The 15,957-nt window shown below is 40.0% G+C and overlaps 1 protein-coding gene across 1 annotated transcript in view; it reads left to right on the top strand.

The window, feature by feature from the left end:
- The window catches only part of KDM3B (lysine demethylase 3B), a 68,154-nt gene that overhangs the window by 18,733 nt on the left and 33,464 nt on the right, over positions 1–15,957 (top strand). The window contains exons 2-9 of the mRNA XM_075715160.1: positions 3,203–3,370; positions 5,870–5,983; positions 6,436–6,541; positions 8,063–8,187; positions 9,574–9,642; positions 10,650–11,228; positions 13,741–14,983; positions 15,346–15,547. Coding sequence (XP_075571275.1) covers positions 3,203–3,370; positions 5,870–5,983; positions 6,436–6,541; positions 8,063–8,187; positions 9,574–9,642; positions 10,650–11,228; positions 13,741–14,983; positions 15,346–15,547 — 2,606 coding nt within the window. The remainder of the gene's footprint in view (positions 1–3,202; positions 3,371–5,869; positions 5,984–6,435; positions 6,542–8,062; positions 8,188–9,573; positions 9,643–10,649; positions 11,229–13,740; positions 14,984–15,345; positions 15,548–15,957) is intronic.

Here is a 15,957-nt window from a genome sequence, read left to right as displayed (position 1 = left end):
CTCTCCACGTCCCCTCCTCAGGAAGCTGCAGAGAGCAATGAGGTCGCCCCTCAGCCTCCTTTTCTCCAAAGCAGACAAAACCCAGAGTCCTCAGCTGCTCCTCAGCAGACGTGCCTTCCAGCCCTGTCACCAGCTTTGTTGCCCTCCTCTGGAGACATGTGAGGACCTTCCCATCCTTCTCAAATGGTGGGGCCCAGAGCTGCACACAGTACTCGAGGTGAGGCCGCACCAGTGCTAAATACAGCAGGACAGTCCCCTCTCTTGGCCAGCTGGTCATGCTGGGTTTGGTGCAGCCCAGGGCGCGGTTTGCCCTCTTGGCTGCCAGGGCACACTGCTGGCTCCTGTTGGGCCTGCTGCCCACCAGCACCCCCAGACCTCCTTCTGCAGGGCTGCTCGCCAGCCACTCCTCTCCCAGTTTATGTTTGTGTTGGGCACTACTCCTTCCCAGGGGCAGAATCTGTCATCGTTCTTGTCACATTCCATGCCGTTGATGATTGCCCAGTGCTCCAATCTATCTAGATCGCTCTGCAAGGCCTGTTGTCCCTTGAGAGAGTCAGCAGCACCTGCCAGTTAGGTATCATCAGCAAACTTGCTAATGGTGCATTAAACTCCTGCATCCAGATCATTAATAAAAATAGCGAACAGCGCTGGCCCTAGGATTGAGTCCTGAGGAACACCTCTGGTGACTGGTCACCAGCCAGTTGTAGCCCCATTCACTACAGCCCTTTGAGCCCTGCCGACCTGCCAGTTCTTCACCCAGTGCACTGTGAACCGGCTTATCTTGCAGTTGGACAACTTGTCCAGAAGGTTGCTGTGAGGGACAGCATCTAAAGCCTTACTAAAATCCAGAAAAATCACATCCACTGCCTTACCTTCATCCACTAGGTGGGTGATCTTGTCGTAGAAGGAGATTAAATTAGTTAAACAGGACTTTCCTTTTGTTGACTGTGCCTGATGATTGCATTAATGTCTTTCAATGTCTTTCAGTAGCACCCTGTGTGATTTTCATAATTTTTCCAGGTACTAAGGTTAGACTAACAGGTCTGTCCTTCCGTGGGTCTTCCCTCATGACCTTCTTGGAAATTGGAATAACGCTGGCTAGCTCCCAGTCAGTGGGGACCTCCCCAGACTCCCAAGACCTTTGATAGATGATTGAGAGGGGTCCTGCCGTAACATCTGCTAGGATGTTACAGATGGCATTGCTACTGCTTTGTATATGATGGGTACGCAGTATTTGTCAGTGTATTTAGTGAGCCTCTTAAACGTGGAACACCCATCTTGAAGTTCACCACAGGCTATTTCTTGCAGTATTTTTCTTTTTTCTCTCTTTTTTTTTTTTTTTTTTTTAAAAAAAAAAAAAGACAAACCCAGGGAGTAATGCGTTAAACTTGCAGCTAAAAGTACCGCTGTTCAGTTAATAACTTCATCAGCTTATAGTGATTCATAGAAATGTGAGGTGTCTTACAGGTTAAGACTGGAGGAAATTTTCCTGTAGTCTTACTTCATGTGTGTCACAAGGTAAATTGACTTGTTTAAGTCTTATGTGAAGTAATAAATTAAAAATAACCCTAATAGGTATCCTTATTTATTTGGGACAGAGTGGTAAGCTGCACTTTATTGCTTGTTTGAATTTGTCTGCCTTTAGTGATCCTTGCCAACTAGTTTAAGGGGGCATGCTAGTGAGAAGTCCTGTCTGTGTAGTTACTTAAAATCTCCCCTTCTTTTCATCAAATTCTTAAATATCTTGCAAAAAGGCATATATTCCAAAGTCAGCATTATTCTAATAGTTCTTTTTGTCAGCCTTTTTTTATATAACCTTTATGATAAGAGAATCATACAAAGATGGTTACCTCACTAATGCTGTACATACAAACAAATAATTCCATTTTGTTATTCTTACATGATAGTCCTCTCTTTACGTCACTGCCAAAGTAGCACAAATATAATATTACGAAAGGTATAGGCCCGCTGAAACTAAAAAGGTGTTCAGTCCAATTTCCACTATATTGGTGAAATTTCTTGAATTGAAGGAAGGATATCTTGAAAGGTCCAGTCTTTTTTCTCTGCAGGGCAGCTTAAGCAGTAATGGAGTTCAAGAATTCATCAGGGGAGTTGCTTCGTATTCTCTCCTTTTCCCCTTGGAGTTTGAGCTTTTGAGTCTGGGGAGAGGAGTGGGGAAAAGGAGTGTATGAGTGGTCTCTAATAGCTCTTTTAGTAAGGATTACTGGTAAAGCAGAGAGCTTTCTGTCTCCGGTTAGTCCCCTGTTACCCCCAGTGATCTTGTAATTATTACAAAACTCTATTTTGACTGTCCAGCTTAAGGTGTTTCTTAACTGATTAGGAATTTCTTGCCATTCATCTGACATACTTGGTTATATTTGTGTAGTATGTAAGTTCCGTAGATGAAAGATTGGAATACAACTGTGTTTTAACATTTAATAGTTCTAGTTGTTAGGACATGGATTGAGACTTGTAACCCGTGTTCCTGTTCTTAGCATTCTTGCTATGTAATTTCATATGGCTTTAACATTTGTCATTTGTGATAGAAAAAAAGAGGATGATATCTCAGGATAGTGATTTAGAATTGTAGTGTGGTTTATATTGTCACACTTGTAAATAAGGTAAGGAAAAATCAAGTGAGTAGATATTTCTGGATAGTCTCATGCCATCCAAATTATTTGCATTTGGTTCAGGGAGTTTAATAATGTACAAGGCAACACAAAACTGATTTAGAGTGGATTTCACAAACACAAACTTTCCTGGCTGAAGGATTTAATTCTGTGAATGTCAGTTCAACAGACGGCCTGTATCAGTATGGTTAAGTGCCAAGTAAGAGTGTCTAAATTCTCTGAAAAATCCCTATGTGAAAGAGGCTTGCATTGGGTCATCAGTTGTATTGTGGGATGAACAAGTTTCACATCTTTAAATTCGTGTGGCAAAATGCAGCATTTGGAGCCAGTGGTGTGTGTTTGGGGAGAAATCATTTCTCATAGGTTAGTAATAGCTGTGAACTTGATTCCCGTTTCTTTTGTAATGTTTGATAGCTATGTAGGTGTGATGTTCTCAGTGTTATCATTACGATACCCTGACTTTTCTGACTAAAGCTGCTGTCTCCTTATCCATAGGGATTGTAGGAATCTATTTTTTTCTATTCAGTGTCTGAAAAGAGCTGAAATGCCTTCTAAATTTTTATTTTAATCAGATCTTTGTGGAATTTGATGGCTGTAACTGGAAACAACATGCCTGGGTGAAAGTCCATGCTGAAGAAGTTATAGTGTTGTTGCTGGAAGGATCATTGGTTTGGGCACCTCGAAATGATCCAGTTATGCTTCAGGGGACTCGAGTCTCACTGGCACAGTGGCCTGCACTGGTGAGTATTTGGCCAAAAGCTCTCATATCCTCAGAGGTTTGCATCAGCTCTACTGTGAAACGCAAGGCTTGGATATTGTACAGGGCATCATTATGCAGGTACCAAGAATTGCTTGGGGATGGATTTTTTTTTTTTTTTTTTTAAAAAAAGGTAAGTAGGAGAGCAGTTAACTGGGAATTATAGTGCCTTTGGAAAGGCATCGGAGAGGCGGTATGCTTCCACTTCCTGCCCCAGAAATTGAAATCTGTTACCTCACAGAAATGAGACGTTATTTACCAGTGGGTCTCTGAAGAAATGTGGTACATATCTGAAAAGCTTATTTTTCTCTACTTTAGAACTTTGAGTGTGTTAGGCTTTTCTGAATAAGCCTTTTGGTCTTATTATGGACCCTCTAGAGTTCTGATGTTGCTGTATCATTTCAATAGGTATTCCTGAAGGCACTTTGGGGAAGAGAATAGACTGTGGTCTGTGCCTGACCTATAAGCCATAAGTTGGCCACTCCTAATTTAAACTAAAAATTTTATTTCAGTGTTGTTGTCAGCATTAACTAACATGACATGCAAAATTTTCTCCTGTTTCTTGAAGTGGTTATCCATATTGCTGTTTACATGGCAGTTATATGTCATGACACTTGAGACCAAAGCCAGTATGTTTCAGCTAGCATATCTGAGTATACCCATTCTGCAAACATCCTGATGAGTAGTATGTAGTGAAGAGCATTCCTTACATCCTTCTTTCTTCTTAGGGGCTTCTGAAGAGGAAAGATCGTTATATGTGAGAGTCCTACCCTCGTTTTCATGCTGTCTAATTTTTATTATTTTGCCCTTCTTTTGTTTCTTTTTTCTTCCTGCAGTCCTTGGACAGCTTGGGATCCTACTCTCTGATTTTTAATACTACATTTTGTGCATGGGCAAATTAAAAAGTTTTTTCCAGTCAAGGACCTTGTGCCTTGTTAGAATTTGAATTTAGTGTTTTAAATTGGCGCTTGGGCTCAAAGCAACAAGTTCAGCACTGTGTCTTTCTCTGAGGGTTTCTTTGTTGCAGTTGTCTTAAGGCAGAAGAAAACCAGGCCTTTACAGCAGAGGTTCTGTATATAGTGTTTTTTTCATAGGTGTAGTTTTCCTTTCAATGTATTTCCAACTTGTCTCCAAGAGTGAAGTCCAGTTTAATTTCATCTGGAAAACTGTGTTTAGACAGGATCAATTTATTTCAGACGATTCCCAAGTATCTCGATAGCTGAGTGATTTGGGGGTGTTACCAGAGTCCACACGCTGATTGTGTAATGAGTTGTGTCAGAATCTGTTAGAAGACTGTTAGAAGCAAATATGGGTCCACTAAGATCCCAGAGTATTCCCACTATAACTCGAGATATATCTGTAGACTTGCTGAAAAAATGTTTCCATCCCCTGTACTCGGGACAGCCATGTGAGCACTCAAGCTTTCACTAAGTGGTAGAGGCTTACCCAAATAACTGCATGGGAATACAGACTGGAGTTAGCCAAAGCACCAGAGTACATATGTGCAATGTGGACAATTCTGGGAAGCCAGCTACCTAGCATTACAAAGTGGATGGTATTTTGGGGGGGGCATGGTGGTGGTAGTGGTTTTGGGGTTTGGTTTTTGGGTTGGTTTTTTTTTTTTTTTTTTTGAGATATATCACTTACAAATGTGTATTCATCCTTTATAGTCTCTTTCTTGTAGTCCTGTTCACTTTTAGGAAATAGTTTTACATAAACTGAGAAAATAAATTTTATATTCATACTGTTGTGTACAGGAGAATGGGGTGTGAATAAACTTGATGAGAGCTGTTAAGGGAAAGATGTCATGAATACTTGTGTGTTAAAATCATTTAAGTGTGAACGTAAGACAGAGAACGTGTTTCAAAGATTCCGGTGGTTGGCAACTTCCTCTTTCATCAGCAAGTTACATTACAAGGTTATTGTTCTGATTCTGCTAGGTGTTTTTAGTGATTTGTCCTGCAGCTTGAATATCAATAGTACACCTGTTATGAACTTCAGTTTTGCACAAAGCGCTAGCAAAAAAAGCCCCCATTTATTAATATGCCTATAAATTACTTAGACCTGACTTCTGTATGGGAATAAAAATGCTCCTTTCATGAGGCTATACCCGAAATATGTAGCATAGATTGAACCATTAACCAAAGCTTTTTTTTTTTTTTTAACCTGAGCATCAGGAGGTGCTTACCTATGAAGAAACAAATACTACAAAAGGTGTTTTCAGTTCTGTTTTAAGTTCTAATGAAGAAGTGGAGCCAATTTTCTGTAATTCCTTCTTGTAATATGCCACACTTGCAAGAACTGTTGGCTTAGACCTAATGAGTAATAATTTGCATTAAAACTCAGGCACTGCGTGATGCAAGTTGAGAAATGAAACTTTTTATTCTTTGTGATACTTAAATAGTATGTAAAAATAACTATTATTGGCCTGTATGTGTGCTCAGTCATTTTTATAACCTTTGCTTTTTGTTGTTCATCACAGACCTTCACTCCTCTAGTAGATAAGCTGGGTTTAGGCTCTGTAGTCCCAGTAGAGTTTCTTCTGGACAGACATCTACGTTTCCTGTCTGATGCCAGTGGATTACGTTTATTTCAGGTATTTGAACTGTGTTAAACTGCAAATTTAACTTTGTGCTGTGATTGTCCGATTAATTTTTTTTTTTTTTTTTTACTGTTTCACTTCCGTATTCTTGTCTTCCTTCTTTCACTGCCCTGCCTGTCATGTACTTGCATTTGTTTCCCTGCTTTTCCAGGGAACTAGCCTCGATGTGCATTTGAAAAGTCCTAGTTCCTCTCTATATTGGTCAGTTGGAGAGCTAGCTGTCAAGCATTGTGTAGCTGATAATTGCAATGGAAGTTTTGCAACAGCTTTTGCGTAGCTAGTCCTTTTTTTCCTCCTGGCATGTTCAGCAATGTTTTTCTTAGGTTTTTTGTTTGTTTGTTTGTTAGTCTATGAGAGCAGTCCAAGAAGAGCTGTCCCTTCAAAACTAATGATTCTATTACCTTAAAAGACTATACTTTTATGTTAAAACTGTTTGTTGTTGGCAGATGGGAACAGAGAGTCAAAATCAGATTCTGCAGGAACAGCCTTCGCTAAGAGAATCTGTCAATGCATTGATCAGTGACCAGAAGCTTCAGGAGATATTTAGTAGAGGTGAGACTGTGTTTTTTCTATCTTGGGGCTACTTTGTTGTGGAACAGGTAGACTATGCTGGCATTTGTGAAGGAGAATAGTAATAGTTTCTGTTACTGTTTGATTTGGAAGCTGTATTGTTTTGCAAGGTCTTTACAAAGAAGCATTATTTTGTCACGGATACAGGTAAGCAGTTGATGAGATACAGCCAGAATACCTACTGGGAATGATTACTGAATATGTAGTTAAAGTAGGACAACATATTATTGATAATGTCCGTGTATTTACAACTTCCCTTATTTTAAGTTTTAGTTTTGAATTTTTAAAGTCTTGGTCCTGTTCTATGGTTCTGTTCTATAATTCTGGAAATTTAGAAGTGAAGTTACTCTGTAGTTGTTGATCTTTTAATTTTTTGTTGTTGTTATGTCAAATTCAAATTTTGGCATTTTGATAATTAATACATGAATTGTTTAAGTTGAAAATATTGTGTGGCTGTGGCTGCTCAGCATAGAATTAATACCTTAACTGTTGTCTGAATTGTGTATTAGGGTTAAGCCCGATTGCAGCTTTTGTTGTCATATTGGGATCTTCTAGTTAAAGTGCTGAAACTATTTTCTATCCAGAGTTTGGGTTCATGGGCCAGGTGGCCACCCTAGACGTAGGCCACTATTGCATTTGAAGGGTGATGTAATTCTTAATGGGGATTTGGTGCCTTTTGGTTAAATAAAATGTTTCTTGATGAAAATGCTGCGAGGACAATACTTCTTACATGAGCAAGTAGTTTCAGAATTGTCCAGTTTGGAGCTGCCTTTCGAAGCACCTAGTTCTGGTTGTATCAGATACAGGCTGTTGTATCATGTGGATTTTGATGATCTAATATTAACTAAGGTGTTTTTTTTTTTTTTTTTTTTGTCTGGACTTAGGGTAGGAGGAAAGCTCTGCATCCTGATGTGGAGAGTGAGGGCAGGGTTGGAGGAAATCTTTCTGTAGATGATCCGTTACCTGGGTCAAAGAACTAAGACTGGTCGCTTTAGAGACACTGGATATTTGTGCAATTATATTAAATTTTCCACAGTTACAAATATATCTTTCCATTCTGAACTGCATGCAGTTTATGCTGGGATTTGATGCATCTGGACTGAGTCAGAATGCTATGACTGTCGACTGGATTGATGCTTCATAATTACTGACCTGTAGGTTAGAAGGTTAGAAAGCAAAAGAGTTCAGTTAGCAAGGAGCCCCTGTCTAGATTGATTTTGTCGAAGGAGTGAGTTTATTTTGATTTTTTTTTTAATTGTAAACTATTCATTTTGTCTTTACAATAGTTTTGAGTTACAGCCATGAGGGCTTACTGACTTTTTACAATGGAATGCTTGGCTTAGGCAGGATTTGCAGCAGAAGCCCTAGTGTTTTAATTTCTTTCCAGCCAAAAGATGACACTCCAAGCCCTAATTCTGTGTACAGAACTCTTTATTGCATGACTCTTAACTAGTATGACACAAAGCTTGCCTGGAAAATGTACTCAAAGTCCTTCTTTTCTAGGTCCTTACAGTGTTCAAGGCCAAAGAGTTAAGGTGTACCAACCAGAGGATGAAAATAGCTGGCTCTGTGGTGTTGTGAGCCATCAAGACCCAATAACTCGTCTTATGGAGGTGTCTGTGACTGAGGTAAAAATATGAAGCACTGCTTTAGTGTTCCTAAAATACCATTCCTCAATATCTCGTGGAGAATGACAGCTTCACCAAAACTTGTACTTTTGGTTCTTTGGTTTTTGCTTTAAAAGATGAGTAATTATCTATGTTGTGATCATACACAGCCCACTTCTACAGAAGAAGCTATAAGAATTTCTTTGGAAATGAGTGCTATATGAAAAGATATTGGAAGTGGCTTTCTGGATGGGAGAGCATGCTGATGTACAGAAAGCTACCTTCTGGGTCTGTTATGCTGTGGTCTTCCTGTGCCTTCTCAGCTTCTATCTGACAGGCTGTACAAGTGGTTTGAAACAAGTGTAGCATAGAAGATGAAGTCTTAGTCTAACAAAATTGATGTATTTTAGCAGGCTGTTTACGTTTGCCCTGTTCCTATCAGTAAACCTAGTAAGTGTTGTAAACTGCACAGAAAATGTGCGCACTGCTAGTTACCTGGTTTGTATTCTGTGCTTCTGTGTGGTCTCACAGGCAGTTCTGGCTTACCAGCAGCCTGCTCCTGATGGCTTCCTTTTTCAGGAGTAACTAGGACCAGGTCTGTGGTGCTGTGTGTAAATTACTGTAGCAGCAGCAGCACTCTACTTGGTTTTTTTGGGTCCTGTCCCATGTCCCCGCGCCCGTAGCCTTTTCCATGTGCAGTAAAATACGTGTGCAGAATGAATACGCTGAACGTGCCCAGTAAGTCCTGTGTACGCATGCAGTAATCCTGTACTCTGACTACTAGATCTATTGCTGGTGCACAGGAAAAAAGTACACTATGTATGGTAAATAAGTATAGTACTTTGGAGAGGCACTGAAATTGTGGAGTATATGCTTTCAGCAGATACATGCCAGGAAGCACCCAACTTACTGTGTATCTACTGTGAAATAAAAAGGTAACCTCCAAGCACAGATAGAGAGAGAGGGTATTCATTGTTCCTTTTGGGGAGATGCTGATGAGGATAGTTAGCATAAATTGATGTGCTTCCTTCCAGTAAGTAGTCTTTTCTACCTCTAGCAGAGTGAATGCGCAGAAGGCTAGAACAATACTAAATCAAATTTAAGAGCTGTGTTTAATGCAATGAATGTCTCTAGAGATGCTCAGTAGAACAAATATACAAGGAGACAGTGGTAGGAAGCAAATCTGAAAGTTTTTGAAATGGAGGAGGAGCAAAAGGATAGACGGCAAACTGGAAGGCTGTGGTATTACTAAGGAAGTGGGACAGAAAGAAAAGGCGAATGGGAGAGGGGCTGCAGAGTAACCCAGTGTTTAAGGTCTCTTATGTTGATACTATATATTCTGAATTAAAAACTAACCTCCTCTTTTCTTCCTCCTACCTCCTCAATATCAATCTGCATAAAAATTAGAGTGGTGAAATAAAGTCGGTGGATCCTCGACTGATTCATGTGGTGATGGATAACACTTCTCCAAGTGAGGTACTACAACAGTTCAGGTCTTGTATATATGGTGTGAAACTTCATAAAGATTTAGATATAAGACATCTAAAACATGGAAGCAACTAAAAACTGATGCTATGTTCACTGTGGGCTTTTGATAATGTAATTGGAAGAGGAAATTTTTCTTTACCACTTTGAAAGATGGTCGTAGCTTTCTTTAAACAATCTTTTTTTTTTTTTCATTCTTTGGCTTTTTTGTTCAGGCCTGTTTTACTAAGTTCAGCATGGATCTTGGGGGTATGTTCAATAAACACAGTTGTTGTGCTCCATTTTAAAGGGTAGTGCTCTGATAAAGAATGTCTCTATGCTCACTGCCTTTTTCTAATGGGATCACTCTGTGCTTCTTCACAGACCTTTTTAGGCATTTCTAAAAATTACCATCTGGCTTCTCTGAAGCAGGCTTGTATACTTGTGGCATTTCATTGCTTTAGTTGAGAGGTTCCATGATAACATTTGAACCTGTGTTTTTACCCTAGGCTAAAGGGCAAGCTATCTCCTTTAGTTAAATATTGTAGGCTTTGGGTAGTGGACAGAAAGTGTGCAGTGTGCATTTCAAAAGAACTGCAGGGATTAGACTTGTAGCAAAAACTAGTGTGCAAATAGTTTTCATACATGTCCTAATTTTGGCTACTAGGAAGAAAATTAACTCTATCCCAGCCGAAACAGTTCATTAGCAAGAACTGTGTTGGAGTATGGCTGTGTTGCATGTTTCCCAAAATCTGCCATGATGTGGTATGTGCTACCACAAAGTAGCTCCAGCTAAAAATCTTGTTGTGAAGATCCTATCCTAGTACAAAAAAAGACAAGACTGCACTATGCTTGTGTTCTGTGTTCACATAGTATCTTTCTTTAAATGTCTCAAGTTGTGATTAAAAGAAATGTTCCTAAGCTTAAGAGCAGCATTTTTCGTTCTAGCAGAAAAATGTTCTTTGAATGGGTATTACTGATTGTTCCATTTAGTGATTGCATGGTTTTTTCTGTTACAGGGAGGGGGCCTAAAAGCAGCTAAATCATCTAAAGGGAAAAAGAAGAAAGAAAGTCTGGAGGGAAAGGATGGACGGAGGAGGAAAAATGCTTCAGATTCTGGGTGTGATCCTGCAACAAAGAAGCTAAAGGAGAGGGGTGAGATGGATAGCAATGGTGGTGATGGAGGTGAGGCAAGCAGAGGTCCTTGGAAAGGAGGCTCCAATAGTGAAACAGGACTGGATCCAAGGGCCAAACAGTTGCCTTCATTCATTCCTCAGATTAATCGCAATATCCGCTTTGCCACTTACACCAAAGAGAATGGCCGAACACTAGTAGTCCAAGATGAGCCAGTTGGTGGTGACACACCATTGCCCTTCACTCCATTTTCCTCTGTGGCTGGACAAGCGTTGCTAGTTGGATCTGTATGTAAAGAGGCAGGAAAATCACTAGAACAGGTTGGCCAAGGCACGGTGACTTCTGCAACTGCAGTTACTACGACTGCTTTGACTCCAACAACTGTGAGAATCTCTGATACCAGTTTGCCAGCTGTTACTGGACAGGAGAAACTGAAAACAGGCCGATCACAAGCCCAGGGAGAGGTGAGTAGCTCATGATCCAGCATATTCAAGACATACATACATATTTGCAACAGATGTTCTGCAACATATTCCTGTTACAAAGTGTGTCCATGGAATTGAGAACTACTTTTTCTCTGATTAATCCCTCCCCTCCCAAAGGAAACCTTTCTGTTATTTGATCTAAGAAAGAACTCAAAAGAAAATGGAGATATTTGGTGGAGGAGTCATAAGAGACAACATTTAGCACTCTTATCTTTATTCAGCCTTAACCTGAGAAATGCAGCCTTAAAGTCACTTTAAGCACTGCACTTAATACAATGAATTTTGTGTCATATGGAAGATAACCTACTTAATATCTCTTGCTTTTATATAAGCAAATATGCATGAGAATGTGCAGAATTGAACATTTAAATTTAAAAAAAAAAAAAAAAAAGCCTCAAAACCAGAAAAACAATAAGGCTACATTTAGAGGACCTTTTATACATGTCCAGCTTATTTGTTACAGCTATGATATCTCCATAGTAGAAAAACAAGCCAGTCACATCATATACTATCTAGGGCTGAAAACAAAGAAATAATTAAAACATTTGAGATGGGTACCTTTAGAATAAACTTCAGTAAAATGCTCAGTCTGGAAGCAGCTTGAAGACCTTTTAGTTGTGTCTTTGTTTTCAAGGGGAAAAGTGGAGAAGTAGAAGGGAAACCCTGTTAAAAACAAAATAGAAGACATTTTAAGTAATCAAATGAAGGCTTATAAAAACAAAAACAAAAGCCCACCTCAGTAAGTACAGCAAAAATTAATAAACTTGTAGTCTACTGTATAAAAAAGTGAAGAAAATGAGAGATACATTAGAGACTCCAAGGTGATTGCCAGGTGGTTAAATGAATTACTTTCATCCTTGTCTTTTGTGTTAGCTAATGGAGTGGGGGGAAAGGTGAGATGTTTACCTTGGGATAAAGATTCCTAGATGGTAAGGTGTAAAGGAGAAATAGACTTGTAGAAGACAGGAGTGTTAAATAATTACATTGTTGTATATAAAAAAAAAAAAAAAAAAAAAGTTCTGAGTTGGGAGCAACTACAAATTCTGCAGGTGAAATGGTCAAAATTCTATCTATCATCAGTGGTATTAAGGAAGAACTTTAATTGTACTGAGAAATGTTGATACCACCTCCCCTTCCCTCCTTCTCCCTAACTTCAAATCACTTGTTTTAAATCATTATTAATAATCTGGCTTCAGAATTTGCAGGTAGACCATTATTCCATTTCACACTGTGTTTTCCTTGAGGGAGGGAACCTGACATAAATCAGTAAGAGTGTTGTAGATAGTTCACATGTGTTATTGCTTCAGACTGTCCACTTTATCATAGTATGATTTGGTCCCTGAGATTACTTAATAAGGTTTGTTTCCATTCATATTCATATGCTTTTTAAGAGTGTTAGAACTCAGTTTGTGAAACTTACTTTGGCTCTAAAAAGAAATATCTGAAATTCTTGTATGTGGAAGAACTGTCATGGGGGATGTTAATATGTTATTAAAGTTATTACAGCTGGAGGTTGATAACGAGGAACAAACTAAACATTAGTTTGCAGTATAGTAGGTGTGCAGTGACACTAATGACCAGTAAGATGTGTTGTGCGGAGTCTGTGTTTGTATTTAACATGGCCTTGGAATAAAAGTGTATTAAGCATGAATATTCCTTATGAGAAGACTTATAAGTGGAAACTCAAAGAAAAGGAATAGAACTGATGAGTTAGTTGCGGAATATAATCAGTTACAGTAGGACTATGAGAATTGGAAAATCTGAATATAAGTATAAATTGAGAAGAGAGCAAGTGAATATTCCATATCACAGTTATGGGTCTAGGAGAAATCTGCAAGTCAGAAAACTTTCCAGTATTTGGATATCATAAAAATTAAGCCCTTTGTGCTTAACTTCTATTGAGTAATGCCCTGGGAGGCACCACTTCATAGGCATCTATCTACCTGTCAGCAGATGTGGCTTGCTGTAACCAGGAATGGTTCACTGACTGCTAGGGAGCTTTCTTTGTTTAATTAACTTTGCAAACTGAGTTAATTATTTCAAGGGTGCTGGTTAAGTAGGAGAAGCTTGTCAGGATGATCTTGGGGGAGGGCGAAAGATGGGAGATTGTTGAAAAGCAGTTTCAATTAAGGTTCTCTTCTTGCTGATTTGAATTAAAGCAATCAGCATTTTAAATAACTTGCTTTTCTGTGAATTAGTTTACCTTGTCTCACTTTTGTTCTAAAGTGTTGTAAGACATTAAGTGTTCATTTTCTCCATGCGTCTTTATGTATGTAATGGACACTGTTAGCTCATTGGTTTCAATAGCTTGTAGGTAGGAAAAATTAGTCTAGCAGAATCTTTAAAGAAGTTTCTTTGGTAAATAATTCTGCTGGAAGTTTCTATTACAGATGGATAAGTAGAATGCTAATTGTACAATTAGATGAACCAAAGTATTGCTGAATCAAACAAGAACCCTTTAATAGGCTAATGCTTTTTAATTTTGTTTCAGAATTCCCGAAATTCACTTTTGGCTTCTTCTGGATTTGGAGTCTCTCTCCCAAGTGCTTCCCAGTCCTTGGTATTTGGGGGTGGAAGGAGCCAATCAAATGGAGTGGTGACTCCAGAAAGCAAGCCTTCTGGATTTCCTTTTGGCTGTAGTACTGGACAAGAGGCTCAGAAAGATTCCGATCTGTCCAAGAACTTGTTTTTTCAGTGCATGTCCCAAAATCTACCTTCCAGTAACTACTTCACGGTCATTTCAGAGAGCTTGACTGAAGATGCCTCTAGTCGGGACTCATTCAAGCAGTGTACAGAGAGTGTGGGTGCTGGGATCTGTAAAGGTAAAATTCTTTCAGCGGACACTAAACCAGGAGCCCAGTCTAGCAGTTCTGTGGAGCGGAAACTGCCTGTGGAATCTATGCCTACCCTTACTCCAGCCTTTTCACGAAGTCTGTTGAATACTCGCCCCCCAGATACTCATGAAAACCTATTTTTACAGCCCCCAAAGCTATCAAGAGAGGAACCCTCAAACCCTTTCCTGGCATTTGCTGAGAAAGCAGAACTTAGTCCTTTCAGTGGCTTTGCATCTTCATCTCAGACAGGGGTTTCTACTCCCTCTACGCCTGTGGGTCATAAGGCCATTTCTGGCTGGCCGGAATCACTCACCTCTACAGACTCTTCTCTAGCTAAGAAGAAAATTTTGTTTATAACAACTGACTCCTCAAAGATGATCTCCAGTACTGGATCAACAGTTGCTGCTGGTGTTCAGAGCCCTTCCACTGTAGGGAATGGCCGTTCCAGCTCACCGACCAGCAACCTGACACAGCCTATTGAGATGCCCACACTTTCCTCCAGCCCAACAGAAGAAAAACCAGCTGTTGGGCCTGGGCAGCAGGACAATCCTCTTCTGAAAACTTTTTCTAATGTGTTTGGCAGACATCCACCTGGCTTTTTCTCTTCACAGGCAGAGTTTCCACAGGAGAACAAAGCCCCTTTTGAAGCTGTGAAAAGGTTCTCTCTAGATGAGCGGAGCTTGACATCCAAACAGGACTCAGACTCCAGTACCAATAGTGACCTGTCAGATTTGAGTGACTCTGAAGACCAGCTGCAGGCCAAGGCTTGTATGAAGGGAATCCCAGACCACTTGATGGCAAAGCTAGGCCCCAATGCAGAGCGCAATGCTGAATTGCTGCTGGGGAAAGGAAAAGGGAAGCAAGCCCCAAAGGGCCGGCCTCGCACAGCTCCCCTAAAAGGTGATGACTTGAATGCAGGGTGTCTTGGAAACACAGGGATGTGGGATACTGGGATATCTCCTGTGTGATGAACTCACGTGAATGTTAGTGTAAACCTCGTTTATGCTCCGTAGGCAGCACACAAGATATTTGCAAGGCTAAAGTTTAATGCTTCTTGTATGTGAATTAACATATTCACTTTGGGAAATGTTTAAGCATATATTTGTCAGGACAAAAGTGTGGTGTGCTGCAGATCTGAACAGTCTTACTGGTTTTGCATGGGTATGAGCATACAGATCTCTGAAAATATGTTTATTGGGGCTAGTATCCTTTTGCTGTGGCAGTTAACTAACGGATTTTTCCTTCTACTTTGCCTCCCCCAGTTGGCCAGTCTGTGCTGAAAGATATGAGTAAGGTGAGGAAGCTGAAGCAGTCAGGTGAGCCTTTTCTCCAGGATGGCTCTTGCATCAATGTAGCTCCCCATCTGCACAAGTGCCGTGAGTGCCGTCTGGAGCGGTACCGCAAATTTAAGGAGCAAGAGCAGGATGACTCAACTGTGGCATGTCGCTTCTTCCATTTCCGGAGGTGCTCAAATTCTTCCTTCCTTCATATATAGTCTATGTGCAGAGCTTGGACCATGTCCAAGCACAAAGTAATTATGTTTTACTTAATGTGCGTGGGTACAAGAATGAAGATTTTTAGTGTCTTGCATTTCCCTGCATCACCTGTCTGGAATTCCCTAACTGGGGCGGGAAGAGCTGCTGTTGGAAGATAACAGCTATATGATACTAAGTGAACCTTCAGATGCAGCCTCAGGAGATTGAATTTGCTTTATTGGGTAGAATTTTACTGTGGGTAGCAGTTTGTATGTAATAACTGTTCTCTCCCTCTTTCATAAGGAGTTCAGAACAGAGAAAAAATTTTACTTTGGTCAACAGGTAGCTAAATATTGCCAGCATAAGGCTAATGTTTGACTAGGTTTTGTTGAGTACAGA

Source organism: Pelecanus crispus, chromosome 8 (genome assembly GCF_030463565.1).
Source record: "Pelecanus crispus isolate bPelCri1 chromosome 8, bPelCri1.pri, whole genome shotgun sequence".
Taxonomy (NCBI): Eukaryota; Metazoa; Chordata; class Aves; order Pelecaniformes; family Pelecanidae; genus Pelecanus; species Pelecanus crispus.
This window is presented reverse-complemented; position numbering and strand designations above follow the sequence as displayed.